At 53.1% G+C, this 23,289-nt stretch overlaps 1 protein-coding gene across 1 annotated transcript in view; it reads left to right on the top strand.

Moving 5' to 3' along the window:
* The window catches only part of LOC115937954 (collagen alpha-1(XXII) chain-like), a 96,345-nt gene that overhangs the window by 26,638 nt on the left and 46,418 nt on the right, over positions 1–23,289 (top strand). Inside the window, exons 6-11 of the mRNA XM_081816805.1 lie at positions 4,985–5,260; positions 8,054–8,134; positions 9,223–9,339; positions 12,585–12,629; positions 14,836–14,898; positions 17,710–17,748. Coding sequence (XP_081672931.1) covers positions 4,985–5,260; positions 8,054–8,134; positions 9,223–9,339; positions 12,585–12,629; positions 14,836–14,898; positions 17,710–17,748 — 621 coding nt within the window. The remainder of the gene's footprint in view (positions 1–4,984; positions 5,261–8,053; positions 8,135–9,222; positions 9,340–12,584; positions 12,630–14,835; positions 14,899–17,709; positions 17,749–23,289) is intronic.

Raw genomic sequence — 23,289 nt, 5'->3', positions numbered from 1 at the left:
TCGTGGGGCCGGCGGCACCTGCCATGTTTCCTCCGTGGCCCTCTGTCCCGGGCCCAAGGAGATCAAGAGTCCGGTGTGTGAAGCCCCAGGGATGCTGCGGGTCCTGTGAGAGATGCAGCTTCTTCCCCTGAGGGTAGTCCAGTGCCTGGTGCTCTGGCGAGCCGGAGACCAACTTCCTTCCTGCCCCAGGGATGCTTGGCCTAACCAGGAGGTGGCGGCCAGCTCTGTTGTCCCGCGGCCTATGCTCTGTTTGCGGTGTGACTGGCACCGCTTCGTGATGTAGCAGAAGAGACTCACTCAGGGTCAGCAGACCTGGGTTCCCATCGTGTGCCTACTCCTTTCTTGGTGCGGCCCTGAGACATGTGGGGTTAGCGTTCTGAGTCTCGACGTTCCTAGCTGTCACATGGAAACAGCAGAGCTGCCGTGAATGGTTGGGGACGGTGGGGTGAACCGTGTCTCTAGAGCGTCTAGAAAGTGCCTCACACATGATACGGTCTTGTTACACCTGACGTCCTTTGTTCTTACCCTGAGGGAAGTTCTGAGGCCCTGTCTGTGGCCCCTCAGGTGTGTTTTGGCTTTGTGTCTCCACAAGGGTGGAGCAGTCCCTCGGCGGCACGCAGCCCAGTGGGGAGAGAGGGTCTCAGATCAGAGTCATCAGCCCCACACGTTGGCTGGAGTTGCAAGCAACACTACTTTTGTGCTCTGCCAAATCCCCGTCCCCTGGTTCCAGGGTTTAGGGACTCTTTCTGTCTTTGTCATTACCCTTCTTCCCCTTGGAAGACATGACTCACCTTGAGCTGAGGGATACAGACTCTGTTTTCACTGGAGCTGAAATGCAAATGTGCTCAAGCAATTGAGCCGCGGGGACCACATGCATGGGCCGCAGCCAGGGAACGGCACCCTCCACGCAGCGAGCCGTGCGCCCCGGTGAGAGCTGGACTCGGACGCTGCATGGGCTCGTCCACACGGCCCCGCTCTCGTAGGGGCGAGGGATGGGCACCTCACACATCAGAGCGCATCCCGACCCCTTCCCAGCCTGTTGCCATCTCGTGGGGGGTGGGGGGTGAGTACAGGAGGTGAGGCTTCTGCCTGCGCTGTCACGAGCGAGAGAAAGGAAGAGGGATTTCAACACGGGGCGTCGGGCTCCGAGTCTGTCTGTTACCCACCATGCTCAGCTGGCTCCTGTCTCCCGCCGTTAGTCCTATTGAATGATTTTTCCATAGCACCCCTGGTCTGATTGAGACGCAGCCTGACTGCTGAGTGCCCTGATTTCCTGAGTGTGGGAGGCTGGATGGGACAGACGAGGTTCTTCTCCAAAGGTCGTTTTCCTGGAGGGCACGCAAGCCGTCCACCTCCATCCACAGGCACGTGGGACTTGCTTCTCCAGTTTCTCAGGGGCTGGTGCAGTGGGATTGGGCACCAGCCGTGCATTCTTGTGGGCGAGCCCCCACCCCCTTGTCTGGGTTCTCTCCCCTCATGGCATTTGCAGAGCTGTGTGAGCTAGCCGTCTGCCATGTCTGTGCCCTCCCCTCCGCCTGCCGGAATGAGCCGTGGGCTGGGACACGACAGAGCCAGGCAGAGACAGCCCACCTAGGGGGACGTGAGGCTCATTTTCAGAGGCACCTGGCAGTTCGATTTCATTGAGCAAAAGCCTTGGTGGAGTGCTCTTCCCTGGCCCTCTGATGGTGGCCACTTCCGTGCCCCGGGGGAAAGTACTGGCTAGACACAGGGAAAATGGAGAAAGGCCTGCAGGAAGTGATGTGTGTTCACAGCATCCCCACGCATTCTGTCAGGCCTACCGACCTAGATCTTCATATTCATCATCGCATTTAGTATTTACAACCACACTCGAAAGTTGGCCTTCTCTCCATTTGTCATTCACTCATTCCAGATACCATGAAGGGACAGGAAGGAGGCAGGTTTGGCTGGAGCAGAGCATGGGGGGTGCTCATCAGAGATGAGGCTCGAGAGGTGGTGGGGGGGCATTGGTGTAGGGCCTTCTGCTGGACACCAGGCTCTGGGAGGCAGGCTGGTCCAGAAATGAGAGGACTAATTCAGAGACTATTGTAGTAATAGAAGCAAGAGATGATACTGACCCAGACTGGCAATAATAGTTAAACTGGGTAGAAATGATCAGATTCTGGATGTCTTTTGAAACTAGAACCAACAGGATTTGCTGATGGATCTGAGCCATGAGGTGCCTTCCTGAGGCCCCCAGCCAGCACCAGTAGACAAAGGACTCAGGCCTGCCGGGTGCTGTCCCTCGCTCTGTGTCCTGCTAGAAAAATGTCCATCTGCAGGGAAAGCCACCTGTGCTCATGAGGCTCCCTCAGTGGTCTGGGGACACGGGACTCAAACGGGGAACAGAAGACCACGTTTAATAATAGAAGTATTCGGGTGTGTGCATTGGAAGTGCACGAGGTTACTGGCCAGGGGCTCATAGTTTTCTCTCTTTACCCACACCACAGCTTATCAGCAGGCAGTGCAAGTAAAAACAGATCCTAGCCACCCCCTCCGGTTGTACTGAGGTCACGGGGGCCCAGAAAGAGAAATCAGAACCTGGGTTGTGTTATTAACACTGTGGCTGATGCCCGGCGGTGCATGGTGGCCTTCCTTGAACTGAGGGCTCTCACTCATTCATTCATGCAGTGCCTTTTTAGGGGTTGGCGCCATGTGCTGGGTATGGTCCTCACCCTGGAAGAGAGGAACTAGCGAGATGAAGTGCCCACTTATGAGGACGGGGCAGGGCAGGCAAGAAACGGGTGAACAAAAGAAATGAACCCTGACCAGGCACGTGAGAAAAAGTAAATGAAATGAGCCTGGGGATGTGAGAGCAAGTGAGTGGGCTAGGGTGAGTCATGTGTGCGTGCCAGAGAAGGCTGCCCTGTGGGGATGCTTTTGGATTTATTTGCTTATTTTGTTATAGCTAATACTTGGAGCAGCACGCAGCATCTAATGAATACTGTGTCAGTGTTTTACATATATGCTAATTCATTTAATCCTCGTAATGACTCTGTGATGTAGGTGCTGTCGTTGGTGCCCTTTTATAAATAGGGAAATAGTACAGAGAGGTTAAATGACACACAGCTCATAAGTGACTTGCCAGTTTGAGTGTAGACGCGCCCTAGACAGCCCCAGTTTTTTTTTATTATGTTGTTAATCCCCATACATTACATCATTAGTTTTAGATGAAGTGTTCCATGATTCATTGTTTGTGCATAACACCCAGTGCTCCATGCAGAATGTGCCCTCCTCAATACCCATCACCAGGCTAACCCATCCTCCCACCCCCCTCCCCTCTAGAACCCTCAGTTTGTTTTTCAGAGTCTATTGTCTCTCATGGTTCGTCTCCCCCTCCGATTTCCCCCCTTCATTCTTCCCCTCCTGCTATCACTTCTTCTTTTTTTTTTTAAGACAGCCCCAGTTTTTGAAGAGTGTTTTAAGAAAGTGGCCAGAGTTAAGGTTGCTGATAAGGTTAAGCGTCAGGGTTAAGGAACCCAGCAAAGCGTATCGAGGTATCTTGGGCTAAGCGACAAGAAGAAGTTACTACCACCTGAGGCCTGGGTGGCCGGGACAGGAGGTGGTTGGTGGTTACTGGAGACCATGAGTTCTGGAGCCAGGAAGGACAGAGAGTCCCCAAAGGGCCAGAGTGTGTGGGGGGACACAGCCACCTAGAACCGCAGAGAAGCAGGGAGGGGTAGGGAGAATCAGCCCTAGGACCCTGTCCTCCTGCCTACGGTCTCCATTCCGTGGCCTTCCCATGGGCCATGCTGATGAGGTGCCGAAGGACACAGGAACCCAGGCAGAGCCCTTAAAGCCCAGGCAGAGCCAAGGCAGAGCCCTCGAGCATCCAGACTCGAGGCAGGGAGCTGGGCAGGGAATAGAAGGTGTTTAGTGAGTACCATGTAAAGGAGGTAGAAATGAGCACCTGGATGAGAAAGTGTCCAATCATTCTTTTTTTTTTTTTTTTTTTTTAAAGGATTTTTATTTATTTATTTGAGAGAGAAAGAATGAGAAAGAGAGATCATGAGAGGTGGGAGGGTCAGAGGGAGAAGCAGACCCCCTACTGAGCAGGGAGCCCGATGTGGGACTCGATCCCAGGACTCCAGGATCATGACCTGAGCCGAAGGCAGTCGCTTAACCAACTGAGCCACTCAGGTGCCCCCAATCATTCTTTTATTTATTATTCATTTATTTATTTATTTATTTGACAGAGAGAGACACAGCGAGAGAGGGAACACAAGCAGGGGGAGTGGGAGAGGGAGAAGCAGGCTTCCCGCCAATTGGAGAGCCTGATGCGGGGCTCGATCCCAGGACCCTGGAACCATGACCCGAGCCGAAGGCAGACGCCTAACGACTGAGACACCCAGGAGCCCCCAAGCATTCTTTCATTCCAAGAAAAACAAAAGTAAAACTTTCTTCCAGGGTTGCGTAGGCATTTTGCAAAGGGCAGGGGGTCCTCCAGTGAACAAGACCCATTAGTCCCTGCCGCCAAGGAGCTTTATCCTACTGGAGCTTCAAGGTCGTCCTCACGGTTGGAGACAGTGCAGCCTGGGACGGGGTCTCAGCCTGGTCCCTGGCATCTGGTCAGACATGGCCTGTTTTGCCGGGCCAGGGTTTTCAATGACATGGAGACCAGTTGCGGTTTCTCGTTGGGCTTGAGACTCAAGCCCTTCTGCACCATTTGTCTTGCAGACTCACAAAAGTGCCCCTACTTCATAGACCCCCAGGCATGGGGTTGTGTGTGGCCCCTGGATTGGTGTCTGAGCCCGATCATTCCATCTAGTACAGGTGCTCAGAACAGCCTGCAGGGTAGTATTGTGAACACCAAGGCTGAGGAGGGAACCGAGGCTTTATCCAAGGTTGACCAGCGGTGAGGGTCATGGCCAGGATGTGACTCCTGATTCCGCAACCCTCTCCCCTCTTGCGTTCTCCCGCCTTGGTCCCATGCAGCTCAGGGAGCCTGTGGTCCTTTGCTCTCCAGGTCTCCATCCGGCTGGACGGCGAGAACAAGGCAGTCGAGTATGATGCCGTGGGTGCCGTGAAGGATGCTGTCAGGGTGATCTTCCGAGGCCCCCGGGTCAGTGACCTCTTTGACCGGGACTGGCACAAGATCGCCCTGAGCATCCAGGCCCAGAACGTTTCCTTGTACGCTGACTGTGCGCTGGTGCAGACGCTGCCCATCGAGGAGAGGGAGAACATCGACATCCAGGGGAAGACGGTGATCGGCAAGCGCCTTTACGACAGCGTGCCCATCGATGTGAGTACCGGGGGGCCCTCTGCAGCCAAGGTCCTGGTGTCATGGGGGGCAGCCTCAGGAGTCGGGTATCCCCAGGTCCCCCTCACGGGTCTGTACCATTTATCAAGACAGCGCCTTGAACTGCCTTAGGAGGGAGGACCCTGACTCAGAAACCATATTGGACGCTGGAGTCACCATCCCTCGTCCATGCAACCGGTCATTGATCACATACATTGAGCATCTGCTGTGTGCCAGGCACTTTGCTCGCAGTGGGGACGTAGATCTCCATACGTATTTGTAGGTAGGGGGGTAGAATTACAGAGTTTTCTGTACATTTAAATAGAGGCTTTTTTTTCTTCTCTGATTGTAGAAAATCTGGCAAATATAGAAAGTATACGCAAAATAAAATAAAGTCTGCTTGTAAGCTCTGCATTTATCATGCATCTGGAACCCGGGGTTTGTGTCCTGCCTTACTCTGAAATGTGATGGCCACTTTGGGCCCTTAATTGGGTTCTTTTAACCCATTGTATGGAGTCTGGGGGCTTGGGTGTGTCCCTTTCTCTCCCCTTTTTGCCCACGGCTATAGCTGAGCGTCCACTTTGCATCCAGTACTGGGAATCCCAGAACCTCTGATGTTTGTCAACAGAATACTGCTCCCACTTCCTGTTTCCTGCTGGGTTTCTAGAATTAAAACAAATCTTAATGAAGTATGTGGCAGGAGAATCAGTGAATTCCTCAGCCTGTCATAAATCTTGCCAAAGCGTGGGCTGGGGCACTTTTAACCACATGGTCTGGTACCTTGGACATGGCACGAGCACCACAGCTCACCTGTAATCCTCCCTGGGACCCATAGATAGCTCTCTGCCTCACCTGGTCCTCACCTGGTCCTCACCAGGTCCTCACCCAGCTCTGCGGGTGCTCAGCACCACCCCCACTTACAGCACAGGAAAGCAAGTCTTGGGATTGGGGTCCCTTGACCAGCTGTCATGAGAGAGGAGCAGGGCCAGGACCTAAACCAGATTCTAAGCTCCCTGCACCCCCTAGCTGGTTACCCTGCTGTCACCAGAGAAGGGTCACCGAGCTGCAGATGGTGGACCCTGGAGGGAAGCCGGGCCAGGGAAGACCACCCAGGTTTACAGGGTACGTAGGCCTGAGCAGAGGTCGCCAGGTGGAGTGGGAGCCAGAGGGACGTCAGCAGGTGGACTCCCTGGTCGGTGGAGGGAGGAGGGGAGAGGCAGGAGCAGGGTGGCAGGGAAAGGGGCCCCTCTGGCTCCCAGACCCGCTCACCCCACCTGGGAGCACCTCTGCCGGGCCTAGGCTGTCTGTGCTCTGTCCCTGACCCTGCTCCTCTGCTTCGTTCTTCCCCATCCCTGTCCCTGCAGCCTTGCCAAACGGCCCAGCTGCTGAGTGTATGCGCTCACTAATGCAGAAAGCAGGACCCTCTCTTTAAAATGGGCCTTGTTCAAAAGCACGATTGTGCATTTTGTCATTTTCTCCTCTGTCTGTGGGCTAGTGTCTTACAGGAAATAGAACAGACAGATGAGTGGAACGGTTAAGTGTTTGTAGCGAGCCAAGTCAGTGAGGCAGGGAGTCATACCCCTGGGGCACGTCATACAGCCAGGAGGATGAGGCCAAGCGGCCGACCACCTGCCCCGCCAGCTCGCTGGGCCACTCCAAGTGCAGCACAGGTCAGCCCGAGAAGGGTAGAGGGAGGTACAAGGCCATGGGCACTTAGCATCAGTGTTTCGTAAAATAAGCATCCCTCCTTCCACTGGTGCAGCTCGAGTTCCCTTCAAAAAACGTTTGTGCGTGCACGCATGCATCCATCCAACCATTAATTCTGTGCTCTGGGCCTTCGCCGTGCACCAGTGGTCCTGCTGCTGGGGCTCCCGTGGGAGACGAGGAAAGAGAGCCCTTCCTGCAGAGTTCATGTGCTAGTAGGGAAGCAGATTTTAGAAGTAAACTAGGAAGCAAGGGCGTCTGTGGTCCGCGTGCTGCGGACGTGCGGGGTTGCGTGCAGAGTGACCAGCGATGGGGCCGGCGCTCACGTGGTGGTTACGGAGCCGGGACGTGAGAGCAGCAAGTACGGTTTTGGGGGGTGACTAAGAGCTTGCTGGGTTTTCCGGGACTTTCCTAGAAATGGAACCACACGTGGCGAGGCATGGCTGTGGGACTCTGTGAGGTCAGACGTCATAGATTAGGAATGAAGAGAAACACACCTGGAAAGGCAGCAGAGCCAGGCCCTGGAGGGCTCGACTGTCCTAGAGGAGGCCCGGGCTTTATCTGCAGACTGTGTGTGTGTGTGCATATGAGTGTGCGTGTGTGTGTGTGCATACGCATGTGAGTGTTGGACACCAGAGCCCTTGTAAGTTACACTAAGGAACTGTGGTATTCAAGGGGGTGATAAAGGCACATTTTTACTTTACAAAGTTGACATAAGCAACCGTGTGGAGATGTCTGGAGGGTTGGAAATGGGGCACTTTCCGGAGACTTTCGGGGCCTGTCGTGAGAGCACCCAGGAAGGGACTCTAAGAAAGCACAGTCACAGTGCCTGGGGGCAGAGGTTTTGGAGGAGACTCAAGAACCAGCGCCATCCGTGCCTGCAAGCCTGTAGCCTCCAACCTCCTCGCTCTTGGGTTGTCCCTTCTAGAAGGGGGTGTGTAAGCAGGAGATGTGTAGGCTCCCCTGAAGCTCAGCCCAGGGAGGGACCCCGAGGAGGAAGCGGGGCCCGACCCCTGCGCGGGCCTACTGGAGGCATGGAGGCTTCGGGCTGCCGAGTCCTCCAGACTCACTCTGACCTCATGTCCCTTCCAGTTTGACCTGCAGCAGATTGTGATTTATTGTGACTCCAGACACGCAGAATTGGAGACTTGCTGTGATATCCCTTTGGGCCCGGTGAGCAAACTCCTGCATGCAGAGGTGGGGAGGAAACGGGTCCTTGGCCTCCAGAGGGACGGGGGTGTCCAGGTCCTAGGAATGGGCATTCAGGGGTCAGAGGGTGCCCACCCTCAGAATGTGGTCTGAGAGGAGTCCAGTGACCATCTGGGGCTAGGACTCCGTTTCCTGGGCCCCCAGGATGTGGGTTGGGGGCCAGGCAGGTCTCCCTGGGGGGCTGCCGTGGTCCTGGTCTTATTTGACACCACCAGTCTGCAGGCCGAGCAGTGGGGCCCGGCTCTGGGGAGGAGAGGCCGAGGCTGGCAGCATGGCCCTGGGAGGGACGGACCATGCTCATTGGATGGAGGCCTGGCACACTGGGTTGGTTGGCAGAGGGGAGGAGGCGGCTTGCAGGCAGGACTGGAAAGAGCGAGAAAACCCAGAGTTTTTCCCCTGACCCTGGACCTCTCTGCATCTGCCCCCTTTCAAGGCTCTCCCTCCCTAACTTCTTTAATAAACCCCAGTCCCGGGGCTGCTTGGAAGGTGGTCTTAGTGACAGAGCCTGCTTCCCAGGGCAGAGGGGTGACGTCCACACACGGTGCTCAGTGGCCCTGTGCCCAAGACATGGTGGTGGAAACCCCCAGCGCTGGGGGTTTGGAGTCAGATGGGCCTGACTGTGGACTGAGCAAAAGAGAGGTCAGATGAGGGCCTGGACAACAGAGGGAAGGGAGGCGGGGAAGTGGTGATGTTAGGGAAGCATTTTCAAGCACCTGTTGGGTGTGAGACAGTGAGCTGTCCCATCGAATCCTCCTCACTGCATCACAATGGCCCCATCCTTGTCCCCATTCTGCAGAGGGTAACACTGAGGCTCAGAGGGGTTCGTGGTTCCTGCAGCCGCTGAGAAGCCAGCGACGTGGCTGAGAGCAGGTTGGCCCAGGCCCTTCTGACTCCAAGGCCTCAGGAGCCCAGGACCTGCCGCCGGGCATGACCCGACCTCCCCTCCACTCAAGCTCAGGCTTCTTGGGTTCCTTGTCCCCTTGCCTGCTGGGGAGCTGTGCTGGGTGAAAAGCCAGGTTCTGACCTTCTGACTCACTGGGATTTCCTTCCAGTGCCAGGTGACCGTGCTGACGGAGACTTCACCCCTGCCCCAGCAGCCTCCCACTTCTGGCAGTGAACAGATCGGGTTTTTGAAGACCATCAACTGCTCCTGCCCGGCTGGAGAAAAGGTACCCCCAGCAGTCTACCCTCAGACCCCAGCCTGGAGCCCCCGAGCTGAGCAGAGGAGGTGGGGATTTCTCATCATGCACCAGGGTGGCCAGGGCAGGATGGCCCTGGACTCTGGGGGACTTGCAGGACAGGGAGTCCTTCTTGTTCCTTCGACCTCTTGTATCTTAACGTTCCAGCTCTGAGGAGGGGAGCCCTCAGACCCATTAATGTTTTCCTGGAGTTAATGTATCCCCGAGGTTTTCCTGACCCCTGCTGCTATCTCTCCACTCATCAAAACAGACCTGGTTTGCGAATAAGACGCCGAGGAGGTGACATACAAGTAGAGTTGTGTATACCTAGTTTCTAATGTCCAAACTAGTGTTTCTGCGAACACCACCAGCACCATCCACTAGCCTAGATTTAGTGTCTCATTGAGTGCCCGAGGCCTTCATCTGTCCTGTTTTCCTGTAGACCAGTGGCCTTTTTGATAAGTAAGAAGAAAGAAGTCTTCTACTGTTTGAGCAGAACAAGTTAACCAAACACACAAGGATGATAAAAAGCAGAGCTGTGCTGGGGAAGGTCCTGGGGGGTTCTGCCAGAGCCCACAGCCCGGGGCCTTGCCCTGAAGCCTACGGTCATATCCCCTGCTGTATCTGCCCTCCCGGCTCGGGGCCAGCGTACAGGAGGGGTTCAGTGGCTCTGTACGGGGCTGGGCAGACAGGAAGGAATGTGAAATCACAGTGGAGTTCACTGGAATGGACACACTTCCAATGCACATGTCCTGGCTGGCAGGCTCCCTCCCCCCGCCACACCTTGTTCTTCTTCCCCTTCCCTCCTTCCTTTCTACCCAGAGAACCAGACCTGGGGAGACAGGGAGCCCCCAGGAACTCTCAGTCAGGTGAGGCTGCCAAATGCTGGCCCAACTTGCTGAAAGGAGCCGGCTCAGCCTGGCTGTGAGCTGAGGTTTTCTCTGGGCAGGGGTGAAGGGGAGGTACCTTGGCCCAGTGCCCGCTGGGTTAGAATGAGACACGTCAAGTAGGGAGCCAGGGTGAGCACCCAGGGCTGGACCTCTTTCCCTCCCCTGTCCCTGGGTTTTGAATAAGAACCCCAAAGGAGAAGGCTAACTTGTTGTGAGGTTTGGGTACTAGCCCCTGTGTGGACAGACTGCTGGGGTGATGGCCAAAGCCAGTTCTGCCCCGGCCAGAATTTTCCCTGAGCCAAGCTGTGCCCTGGGCATGTCCCGCCAAGGCTCCTGTGGCCCCTGGCATGGGGGAAGGACCCCTGGGAGGGAAGTCTAGACTCAGGAGTATCTACCTCCTGTTCCCATGTATCTTCCCACTCAAAGACCCCCAGGTGCTCCCCTCCCATCCCCACCACACCACCCTATGTGGTCACAGAGGGTCCCCAGTTGTCTTTCTAGCACCATCTCTCTCCATGTTGCTCCCCCAATTTCCAGGACACCAAGAACTACTGGTTTCTTGGAGGGGTCACAACCTTTCTTGTCTTTGGGTATTTGCATATACAGCATCTGCTTGGACCCCCTCATTTATCTGGCTCATGCCTGCTCTTCTCTCAAGATGTCTCCAAGGAATGTTTTCCTGAGCACCTTGTTGTCTATGTGATTTCCCCCCTCCCTTCCTCCAGTCCTCCCTCCCTCATTCCCCATGTGGCCATGTACCTGCTATTTCTAAGACCCCATGACCCATTCCTCTCCCTGGGCTGCCATCTACCATAACAGTGATCACATTGAACTAAAAATGTCTACCTGTTTTTACTTCCATAAGGTAAGTTCCAGATACAGAGATTGGATCTTGACACATCTGTATTTTTAGCCACTGATCGTGTCTAGCCCAACGTTATTAAATAGTGGTTGAACTGATGGATACGTGGATCAGGGTGTGAAGGATGATGGGCGGATGGTGGCAGGACAGCTGGTAGGGACAGATAAAGGAACACACCCTCTCTTGCGGGCAGGACAAGGGCTCGCTCTTCAAGATGATCAATCACCTTACAGATTCTCAGCCTCAAACTCTGGGGGGCATCACCCAATAACCCATTCCTTTATTCCCCAACCACCCCTTCTATCTGACAGTAAACAGTAAGCACCCACTGTGTGCTGAGCACTGAGGTTTTAAGACACATAGCACATGATCTTCAGAGATGCTTCAGTGTGCGGTCTGGCTACCGCACCCAGGAGAGCAGAGGTGCGCCTAGCCCAGGGTGCTCGCACAGGTGGGTGCGAAGGGGGCCTCTTCTGCCTCCCACACGAAAGAGGTTCAATAAGCTCCTCATTAAATAGGGCTGGCCTCTGTCTCGCCATCTTCAATTGCATAGACGATGTGGCACATGGGGGTGCAGGAGATCTGAGTGTCCTCTCCTGGGAGGAGGCCACAGGCAGACTTGGCTTCCAGTGGTTTAAATCTTGGATTCAGTTTACAGAAAACTTCCATTATTCTCCTAGGTCAACGTGCCTCTTGGGTCCATGTTTCCATCTCTAGACCCAAACATGGTTCGTGTGAACTGTGTACCAGACATTCCGATGGGCACTATGTGGGGTCAAATACACAAAACATCATTTACCTCCATTTGCGTGTGTAAATGACATCTATGAATGCGTTAAAAAAACAAACTCGTTCCTGAACTGGCTGAGTACACAACCGCAGCTGGGCTGTTTCTAGTGATGAGTGGTACGCACACATAAATGGATATGGTATCGCTTCCTTTTCACTAATGTGGTGAGATTTGCACGTGGACGAGTGTATGAACCGTGTCACATTGGTTTTGAGTGTGGCAGTATCTACATGGACCCACAACTTAACAGACCAGAATTTTCAATCTGGAAACTGGATCTTTTACACAAGCAGCTTGTCTGTTAGCAGGTGAACGATGGTTAGAGGTAGGTTACAGACATGCGTTGCTTTGGTGTCTAGTGACTAATAACTATGGGAACCTTTAACGGGCCACGTGATAGTTTGACCTCCAGGGGTGGCAATGTCAGGGAAGAAGTAGCCCACGGGGTACCATCTTGTTTGTCCCTGTCTTTATTCCACCAACAGCCACATAGAGGTGACACCAAAGTGTCCCATGGAGTTCAAGAAGAGTGGTTCTTGGCTCCAGGAAACCTTGTCCCGCTTGCTGGCCATACGTGGCTCATTCAGAGACTGGCTTAGGGGCCTGTGGAGGGGTAACCGACTGCTGAAGGCAGAGGGCGTGGGGGAATTAACTAGAGTCTTACTTCTTGTTTCTTTTGTCCTTCTTCCTTTAGGGCGAAAAGGGCTCTGATGGCCCCGTGGGACTCCCCGGCCCAAAGGTCAGTGCAGGCGTGGCTCAGGGTGCTCTGGGGCCCAGGTTCGCCTTTGCTGTGCTCCCCACGTGGAGGCGAAGCGTCGTGCTAGATGACTAGTCTGTGGTGTTTGCTTCTGAGCCAGTGGTGTGAAGTCTGGAACCTCTGTTTCTGAAAACCTGAGCTAGAAGGGGTTGGGTGAGAAAGTCCTGGCTCCCATCCCATTTGCTCCAATGGGTTAACCTCGCCATGGTTAGCTAATTCTGTGTCAATCCTTTTAGTCCTCTATATTCCAGAAACTTTGGGGCTTGGGCTTGTAAGAGTCTGTTTAGAATGCACGTAAGGTTTCTTTAAGTTGTATGAAATTCTTTCGGCACAAATTTTCTGAACTCACTCGTTGCTCAAAGCCAGGTGCCTCCTCGAGGGGCCCCGCTCCTCAGTCATGCAGCCACCTCTCTGTCTCCATCCCTCCTTAGGTTATTAGCATTTACAGAGCTGGACAGAGCTGTCTTCTCACATCCTTAACTTTGGTCTCAGAAAGCTGAGACCCAGAGAGATGAGAATTGCCCGTGGTCACACGGGCGGGTGGAAGATGTCAGCATGATCCAGAGGCCATTACCTGGTCTGGTGTTTGAAAGAGGGGCTGAGTGTGGTGGTAGAAACACCCTGAGGTGATACCTTTCCCTTCTCTCTCTCCCTCTCTCCCTTCTCCCCCTTCTCCTCTCTGCCCCCACTCTGCTGGGCTGGGGAGCCTGGACACACACACACATACCCCTGATGGGATCCCCTCCCCTGGTGCCAAAGGAGAGCAGCTCGGGGTGGTCCAGAGTGCCAGGTGGTCCTTTTGAGAAGGAGCACAGGGGTTCCTGCGTCACTGAGCACCCCCTGGGCAGTAACCTCAGCTTCTCGGCTGTCAGAGGGAAGAAGAGAGCAGAGGTGTCTGGGGGTTTGTGGAAGTGTTGAGTGGAGAACATTTGTCTGAGGCAGTGGTTGGTTACTGGATGACCGTGTCATGCTGTGATTGGACAGATCCAGGGTTGAGAGGTGACCTTCGCAGGGAGGACAAGGCAGGGGGAGGGAATGCTAGGGAGGGACTTAGACTCAGCCACCTGGACACCAGCCTGGCTGCCTCGGAGATGATTTGCAGTCCTTGCCCTTCGGCCCCACAGGTCAGATTGTCCCAGCCCGAGATTAAGACTCCAGGGAAACAGCTGTGGCTCCCAGTGGCCCCATTTACCCAGATACAGCTCAGGTCTGGTCAACAGTCATGGTGTGGTGACTCCCGGTGCCAGGGCCCATTCTAGTGCAGGGACGTTACAGTGAATGAGAGAGCCCTGTCCCCAGTGCTCACAGGCTGGTGGCAAGAGAAGAGTGACAGAAAAGAGTGGGATCCCCTGTGGGGAGAGCCAGGGTGGAGGGGCCCCGGGGTCTAGCAGGATGCATGGGAGCTGCTTAGGATAAAGAAGGCAGGGGAAGGGCATGACAGACCAAGGCGGGCAGCAAACGCCAACTAGCTGTTTGTCCTGAGAGTATGCAAGGTGGGAGTAGACCCAGATGAAAATGCATAACAAGAGAAGAGAAAAACAGACAAAATTGAGGGCTCCCGTGTTGGGCACCCAAGCCTGTTTTGGATTGGCTCATGGCATGGTAGGAGACTGCTCCAGTCCCGCACTCGACCCTTGGTGAATTTTCTTCCCTTGCAAACACTGTTTTCTCCTCTGCCTGCCCTCCCTGTCTTCATGGACAGTTGGGAGGGCCCAGGGCATACAAATGGCGTAATCCAGGGGACCCTGGTTGAACTCTGGCAGCCTTCAAAGCACCTTCATGCTTTCAGTCTTATGTGTGCTCAGGACAGCATGCCCATTTCACAGAGGAAGAGCCCAAGGCCCAAAGAGTAATGACGCTCTCACAGCAAGCAGCAGAGCGGGGGTTTGAACCCTGGGGCTTCTCACACCCCTTCTGGGGCTGGACCATTCCCGGGCACAAACACATGACGCATTCTCCCAGTCACTTACTTAGGATGTCCTTAGTTGTGGAATTAAGAGGTTGGGGAAATTATTTAGATGCTTCCTCCTTCTCCGGGGGTGGGAAGCATGGCCTCATTGCGAAGTTGGCAGGGACAAAATCAGCCGCTGCCAGGGCGTCGAGGGCCAAGTGGGCAGTGGGCAGTCTGAGTGGGGGAGCCCCGTTGGGGGACCTGACCCAGTGCTCCTCTCTGGTTTGCACCCTGCAGGGAGACATGGGAGCCACTGGGCTGGTTGGAGCTCCTGGACCCAAGGGAGAAAAAGGTGACATGGTGAGTATAGGGCCAGCGTGGGAGACCCCGGACTTCCCCAAGGCGTGCATGTCAGCTAGAATGCACCAAACACCTAGTGGGAGCCAGACACTGAGCCTCACACTGCCCTTGGAATGGAGCCCAAGCTCCTCCCTTGGGCACGGGAGGTCCGCCAGAGGTGGCCCCTACTGCCACTCTAGCCCTGTCCTGCACCAGCCCCGCTCCTACCCCTGGATTCTGGGTGCCCCGATTGGCAGCTCGGAGTCTCCACACTGGCCACTTCTCACTGGCTGCTGCACATGCTCTTTCCTCCACCAGGAAGAATTATACTGTCTTTCCATGCCTTATTTCCCCCTCCCCTCCCCTTTCTGGCTGGCTCCTATCTGCCCAGATTCAGACTGAACTCTGTGTGGTTCTCCAGGATATCCCTGTGACCCCCAGGAAAAGCAGCAGGGAGTGGGGTCTCCCGTGATGGGGCACAGGGATTGGAGAAGCAAACACAACCTGCAAAGTAGCCATCAGAGTGACAATCAAAGGACAAAGGGGTATCATTCTTAAAGGAGGAAAGGCAGATATTATGACAGCATGTCAGCAAATACAGAGTATCAGTAAAGAGAGAGAAGTTTCTAAAAAAAAAAGACCCCAATGGAAATTTTAGAGCTTAAAATTATAACTGAAAGGAAAATGGGAATCAGTGGAGAGACTCAATGGTAGGTAGGAACCAGCCTTCTGAAAGAAAGAGCCAGCGTTCCAGCCACCAGATCAATAGTGATTCTGTAATCTGAAAACTAGAGACAAAGAGTAAGGCCGGAAAATGAACAGAGTGTCGGAGAGTTAGCAGAATGCACCAGAATGCACCTAATGGGGCTGCCAGGAGGAGAGAGGAAAGGAGCAGAAAGTGTATTCAAAGAAATAATGGTGAAAACAAAAATCCCAAATTTGGTGAAAAGCAGTAATCTACACATTCAGGAAGCTCAGTGAACTCTAATCAAGATCACACAAAGAGAGCCGTTCTCAGAAAGATTGTAGCCCCGACGCCAAAAGACAAAGAAACTTTTGAAAGCAGAAAGAGAGAAAAAGGAGTCAGCGTGGACCAAGAAAGGCCAGTAAGATCCTTCGCTGACTGACTGTCGGGGGTGACGGAGACCTGAGTATATAGCAGGATGACAAGCTCAAAAGCATCGTCATGATAGTGTGCAATCGGGCATGAAACAAGCAGCTGTAGTAATGGCACAAGATTGGGGGAAGAGGGACTGGAACCAGGTAAGGAGGGGTGTGTCTATAAATCTCACCGGAGGAAGTATGAATTGGAAGTAGGTCACGAGAAGCTGAGTTGTGTATGGGAAACCCAAGAGCGACCTCTACCGAAATAGTTCAAAAATATACGGTAGAAGTGCCATAAAGAGATTAAAACATAGCACTAGAAAATACTTAGTGCAAAAACAAACAAACAAATAAACAAAAGCCGTAAAGGAGGAATAAAGGAGCAACAAGACAGGAGGCAGAGATGAACGTTTAGATGGCACACGTGAAACCAACTATATCAGTAATCATGCTGTATTTTCAGGCTGGACATAAAAACAAGACCCAACTCTGTCCTGTCTTCAGGAGACATACTTTGGATTCAAAGATGCAAATAGGTTGAAAGTAAAAGGATGGGAAATAGATATTCTGAAAATAGAAAACCGAAAAATTGGGAGTGACTGTGCCAATATCAGATAAAATAGACTCTAAAACCCGACGTTAGCGGAAATGAAGAGGGGTGTCTTAGAACGATCAAAGTGTCAGTCTTTCAGAAATCAAGAACAGTTATAAACATCTGTGCACCTCATAAGAGTCCAAAATACGTGAAGCAAAAAGTGACAGAATTGAAGAGAGAAATAGGTAAGGCAGTGATGATGATTAGAGACCCTAGCGCCTCACTAGTGATGGATAGAGTAGCCAGGAAGGTGGAGAAACTGGGACTCTCAGACATCGCTGGTACAGAATGGTGCTACTGCTTTGGAGAACAGTCCTTATCCTTAAAAGGCTAAACAGAATTACCGTGTGACTCAGCAATCCTCTTCTTAGATACATATCCAAAATAAATGAAGACATATGCTCATACAAAACCTGTGGGGAAATGTTCAGAGCAGCATTATTCATAATAACCAAAAAGTGGAAACAACCTGAGTGCTCATCACGTGGTGAGTGGATAAACGGGATGTGTGTTACATTCATGCAGTGGCATGTGGTTCTGCGGTAGGATGGAATATTGGTACATGTCACAACATGGATGAACCTTGAAAACACTTTGCTGAGAAATCACTGGGTGCAAAGCCAGCAGTGAGAGCCCACATGTCGTATGATTCTGTGTATATGAAATGTCTAGAGGAGGCAGATCTACAGAGACAAAATAGATTAGTGTTTGCCTAGGGCAGGAGGTGGGGGGCATGGGGTGTGACCACTAACAGGTGCAGAGTTCTTGCTCAGCTGATGAAAACATCCTGAAGTTGATTACGGTGGTTGCTGCAAAACTCTATAAATATACTAAAAACTATTACATTGAATATTTTAGGTGAATGATACAGTAGGTGGATGATATCTTAGTAAAGCTCACAAGGGAAAAGTTACAAGTATAGTAATATTGAATTGTTGGAAAAATTAAATGGGGTACTACCCACGAGAATGAACGCTCAACAAGGAAGGGTTATCATCTCGTTTGGAAGCTCGTTCGCAGAGCTGATGAGAAAGCTTCCGACCTTTGCAGACCCCAGGGCGCTGCTGTCATGTGGGATGTCATGCATGGAGACGTTCTGTCGTAAACCTGTGCCTCCTCCTTTCCTTTTCTAGGGCAGAGGGCCTTTTGTCCAAGGAGAGAAGGGTGAAAAGGTAAGCATTTCCCTTTTATCACTCCTCCGGGGGCTGTGTAGCTGGCCAGGGAGCAGGATGGGGTGGGGGGTGCTGTCTGGAAGCATCTGAGTGGAGAGAAGAGGTCTCCTGGGCAGAGCAAAGAGGCTCAGTGCAGGTGCTCCCCTGACTTGGGCAGTTGAAGCCGGTGCAGTGGGTAGGGCTGCCCGGCAGGGATGAGCATGAGTGAGCACAGCTCAGCGGGAGTGTTTGTTTGGGCCATGGGTGATTGACGGTGCTTGGAGCAGAGGGTACTCACTGGGGCTCATAGGGAGCAGGATGCAGAGCTGCAGAAGGGTCTGAGGACCAGCGTGCAGGGCAGTAGGTATCCGAGCATGTCCAGGCCTCGTCTGCAGTCTGGGAAGGCATCGAAGGGTCTGTGCGTGGTCAGACATGCTGGGAATGTTTGAGTGTGATGTGCCAGGTGGGTGTGAGGGGAGAGACCAGAGGAATTTGGGGAACTGCCAGAAGACTTGCAGAAGTTTCAAGGGGAGATGGTGAGCAGCCAGACAAGGCAGGCAGGCCCGTACGTGCTCTCCCCCAAATACGAATGTTGTACCTTCTTTTACCTTCATCATAAGCAGGACAAGCCCAACAGATCCTAGGACATAGGTGTTCCTTCTGAGGAGGAAAGCTTTCTTGCGTTGTTAGCCTGTGAGGAGAAATAAAAATCAGAGTGTCGCTAAAATGCTGTTTTTCACTCCCACCAGCTATTAAAAATGTACTTTCTGTGTCCCAGGAGAGACAGCCACAGGACTCTCGGGCATGCATCTGCGCTAACTAACATCTCGCCAGAGCACAGGCTCAGAAGGCAGTGCAGATGGACCCTGGAGGATTTTTCTCCACCCCTCGTGCAGGGCTGTACGTGCAGGTGCCTTTCTGTTCCATTACTGTGGAAACAGTTTCACGTGGCCAGCCCGTTCTCTCCCTGTAGGTCCCCTCTCATTGCGTGCTTTCACTCCAGAGATGTACTCTGTGGAGCTAAATCAAGGATGCACAGAGTGCCTACCCCATGTTTCACTCCATGTCATTCATAAGTGAGACTGGAAACAACCATGTGCTGTGGAGCAGGCAGAGGGCGAACTGCGTTATCGTACAGCTAAATGATGCAGCGGCACTCGGGAGTGCCAAACCACATTTCGACAAATAATGAATGACCTAGGATATGAAAATAATAGTTTGTTAATTTTTAAAGCACATGGGAAAATATACGGTATGACCCCGGTTTGTGTGTGTGTGTGTGTGTGTGTGTGCGAGCGAGAGACAGAAAGAGATTGATTCTGGAGGTGGAGCCCCTTTGTTAAACAGGGTGGCCATGTGGAGGGTATTTATTTTCTCCCCTACTTCTCTGTGTCTTCATTTATTCCACAGAGAAGTTCTTTTTTATCCCCATAGGAAGACAGGTGTGCACACACACACACACACAGTAACTCCTACACAAGGATACAGAGCAGTCTGAGAAGCTGCGGGACGGACACACAGCACAGTGTGACTTTGCCATCAGCTTTCCAGTCTGGGTCTCCTGACCTGAAAGACGGGGCTGCTGGAGCCCTCGAATCCAGGGAGCTGGGTCTGGGTGATGCTTGCTGGGTGAACTAGCGTGTCCTCTGAAGGGTGCAGGCCCCTCCCTAGTGGCCCGGATCCCTGCCTGCAGGCCCACAGTCGGGACCTGCCAGGTCACGGCGGCAGCCAGGGAGACCTCCTCACATCCTCGATGCGGCAGGACAGATGGGCAGCAGAACAGACTCTAGCACTTCCAGCACTGTCCTTGCTTGACTTTCTCTTGCAGTTGAACATTTTTAGCAAAGTCTGAGTCTAGATTCTGCCACATATTAGCTGTGTGATTTGGGGTGAGTCACCTCCCTCTCTGGGCCTCTGCTTCCTCATCTGCAAAAACGAGGGGGTGGGATGAGATGATGCATAAAGGCCCTCACAGGCGGCAGCTCTGGGATTTGGTGATCAGCCCACCCCAGCCTGAACCCCTGGGGCTCTCTCCTGTAACTTAGAGTCTTCTGCTTCCCGTTACCCCTTGAGGATGAGGTGAGGCCAGTGTGGGTCAAAGAGACCGATAAGAGTCCACAGGAAAGAGGTGGCCACGGTGACTAATGCACTTGGACAGGGCCCAAAAAACTGGCTTCTCCACTGGAATATTCTCTCCAGAGCAGTTGCCTTGGGCAAGGGGATTGGATGGACTGGAGCCCAGTGGGCCCAGGAATCATATTTCTCTGATTGTGGTTGTGTGTCTTGTATTTCTGGTGTGTAATTAACCACTGAGATGATGTGTGTTGCCCTTCTTGAGGGCCGATGCGCCCCATACCTTATGTCTCATGATGAAGCCAGCGCTTTAGAGAGGGTGCAACTTATGCCCATTTAACAGATGGGGAGAGCAAAGCTTAGAGGTCAAGTGACCAGCCCAAGATCACAAGTTAGTCGGATGATGGGAAACACAAACTCTGGTTATTACTTAAGTGAAGGGAGGCTGCGGGGCTGATTGAGGCTCCCCTTCCCCAGCGGCTGAGGAAACCGGCTCTCAAAGAAGGTAGGTGACTGGCCCCAGGTCACACAGCTGAGCAGCTGCTGGAGCGCTTGGCCTCCTGACTCTCCTCGGCTCCCCCATCAGATGCCCAAGACCATTGTGTGGCGCCATGTTCCTGGGCTGCTTCTGCCCCTTGTCTTGGAAGCTAGCCTCCTCTCTGGTTCCCATATTCACTGTGGGGTCCTTGGGGCCAATCTCCCCCAGTGTTTTAATATATATATGAAATCAGGCTAAAGTAAGGGGGACAGCCTTTTAGGGGATGCTACCCACAGCCCAGGCATTGGGACCATAAAAGGAGAGGAAGGGAGGATGAACCTCCCAAGCATCTGGGAGGCAGCTGACGTTAAGTACGCGCTTGCCAAACGAGCGGATTGATGAGTGGATGTCTGACCTCCGCCATCCAAGACTGAGGGCCAGCTGGACCCAGGAGGGGTCGCCGACTGCAGAATCCGGCTCTGCCTCGTGCGAACCGCATGTCTGTCCTGGGGCGACTCTGAGCATCAGTTTCCTTTTCTGTAAAAGGGGAAAAGGGAAGTATCCTGGTTCTACCACATAGAACTGGGTGGGACTAAAGGAGAGAAGGTACGTGAAGGGTTTGACGCAGTGCCTGGCACAGGGAGCGCTCGAGCTGGTGATGCTGTTTCTGTTACACCCGTAATTTCCAGTCACTTTGCAGCTGTCTTGGTGGCGGTGATGAGGGTGTATAGCCCCAGCCCTGGGCTGGTCGGGACCATTTCCAGTGGAGTCATAGGGAGCAGGGAGGGGTGACGACCTCTGTACCCTCCGCCCTCAGCTCTCCCCTACAGAGATTGACCAGCACAGTGAGACACTGGCATGAGGGTTCCTTCCGATGGGCACTGAGCCATGGACGTGAAGTCTGTAGCATTAGCCGGATCGTGAGCTCCACTGGTAGAAAAAGATTTAGGAACAACAGAAACAAGTCCAAAATGTGAGTTTCCAGTGAGCATCCTGAGGGTCCTTGGTGCATCCTGAGGGTCCTTCTGCTCTGGGGACCAATGCCGCCAAGGAGGAAGCACAGAGCTGCTCAGTTGTGTCCCTTTCCTGGGCCCATAGCGCCCTCTGGTGTCTGCAAGCCAGCGCGTCTGCTCCAGTTTCTCTCTGCAGGCCTCCTGCCCAGTGGGACTTTGGGGACATCTCTGCCTCTTTTCCTTGCAAATCTGGCATCTGGGAGGGAGGAGGGAAGAGGAAGCCTTGGTTTTGTGCTCACACGTGGGCTCAGGTGATGGAAAGAAAGCAGGTTTGGGGAGCTGGGCAGACATGGTTTGGATCCCAGCTCTGCAGTGGCCGAGTGATCTTTGGCTGGTGTCTCTCTGAGAGCTTCAGCTTCTCATCTGTAAAATGGGAACATGGATACCTACCCTGTAGGGCTGTTGTGGGGATTATAGGAGGTTGATATTGAGAGCACCTGGCTTCGTCCCTGGCACGTGATAAACACGTGTAAAAATCTGTCCCTTGTCTTTTCTGCTAGAAGATATTGCTAAAATCCATACAAGAGTGAATGTGTTTCTTTAATAGATAGCATTTAAGTACCCAGTATGTGAGAGAGGAGGTTGGGCCCCCGTCCAGGCGCTCATTCACCTGTTCTGCAGAGAAGGCGTGCTGAACGCAGTCATGCCATCCAGAGTGTGATTCTTCCTACTGGTCCCTGAGGAGCCAGGTTGTGGCCTCCATTCCCCACGCTGTTTGCACACTGAGGACCCTGCCTGGGCCTCAAGGGACGGAGGAGCAGAGGATGGTCACATCAGCAGAGCACCCTGAGGGTTTCCTAGGATACTTGGTGGTCTACTGTGGGGGGTGCTAAGAAATGAAACAAAAAAAAAATGTCTAGGAAATTATCATGAGCATAATTCATATGAAGGGAGAAACAGAAGCAGAAACAAAATTACCACAAGCTGACTCTGTTTTTTTTATAAGAACTCTTGACAACTACAACAGCAACGAAAAATGGGAACAACCAAATGGAACATCACATTACAGAAACCAGATGGGCACGAGTGAAAATTAGGAACACCTTGCGATAGGGAGCTAGGCATGCAACATAATGCAAATGAGATACAGCCTAGGAAGGCCTATGTGCTCGCTCATAAAAGGGCGCGTGCACAGGGCAAACCACCAGCACACCGGGGTAGTGGGATTTGGGGTGTTTCATGTGTACTGTTAATTACTCATCCTGGTGTTACAAGGTCTGTAAGCATTTAACCAAAGACTAAGTCCTAATCTTAACATGATGAAAATCCTTTTAAGTATAGGATCTTCACAACTGTTTATGCAGGAAATCCCAAAGTGGTGTGATTTTGGAAAAAGCGCCCTGTCTCCCAGCACAGGGGTCTGCCGAGCACTGGGCGGCAGGACGGCCGGTGGGTCCAGAAGGCAGAACGTGGCAGTGGCTGAGGGTCAGGCTTTGGGACCCTGGTGCTGCCCCCTCCTGCCGCATAACTGTGGTGCATAAGGAGGATTCTCCACAGTTCTTGGTGCCTCGATTTCCTCGCCTGTGCATGGAAGATACTAGAACCAACCATGTGCTCTCCTCAGGCAGACGTGAGGGTCCAGTGAGGGTATCTGGGAAAGAACTTTGACGGCACCTGTTAAATAATGACTTGGGCAAGCATTAGCAAGAATCGGGTGCCAGCCCTCCGGGCCCCAGCCTTTCCCTGAGCACGGTAATCAGTTCAAGCACATTATCCAAGTTAGCTCAAACCAGACAAACTCAGTACTTCTGCCTCGAAGCCCAGAGACAGAGGTTCTTTCCCCTGGGCCCACGGCTGTGAGGATGGAGCCTTGACATCCCTGCCTCCATTTTGCTGTGGTGAAATGAGCCAGTTGGAGCCGGGTGAGGTGATGCTCAGAGGTTGGGCCTATTGAAATGGATCCTTATAAGTGATATTGCTGAGTGATCGTGCCCGCAACCTCTCCAGCTGCTAAGATACACGACGCGATGCATTTCCCGCCAGCGTTGTCCTCCTTAT

The sequence above is a fragment of the Leptonychotes weddellii genome, chromosome 4 (genome assembly GCF_054177405.1).
Source record: "Leptonychotes weddellii isolate Sample4059 chromosome 4, ASM5417740v2, whole genome shotgun sequence".
Classification (NCBI taxonomy): Eukaryota; Metazoa; Chordata; class Mammalia; order Carnivora; family Phocidae; genus Leptonychotes; species Leptonychotes weddellii.
This window is presented reverse-complemented; position numbering and strand designations above follow the sequence as displayed.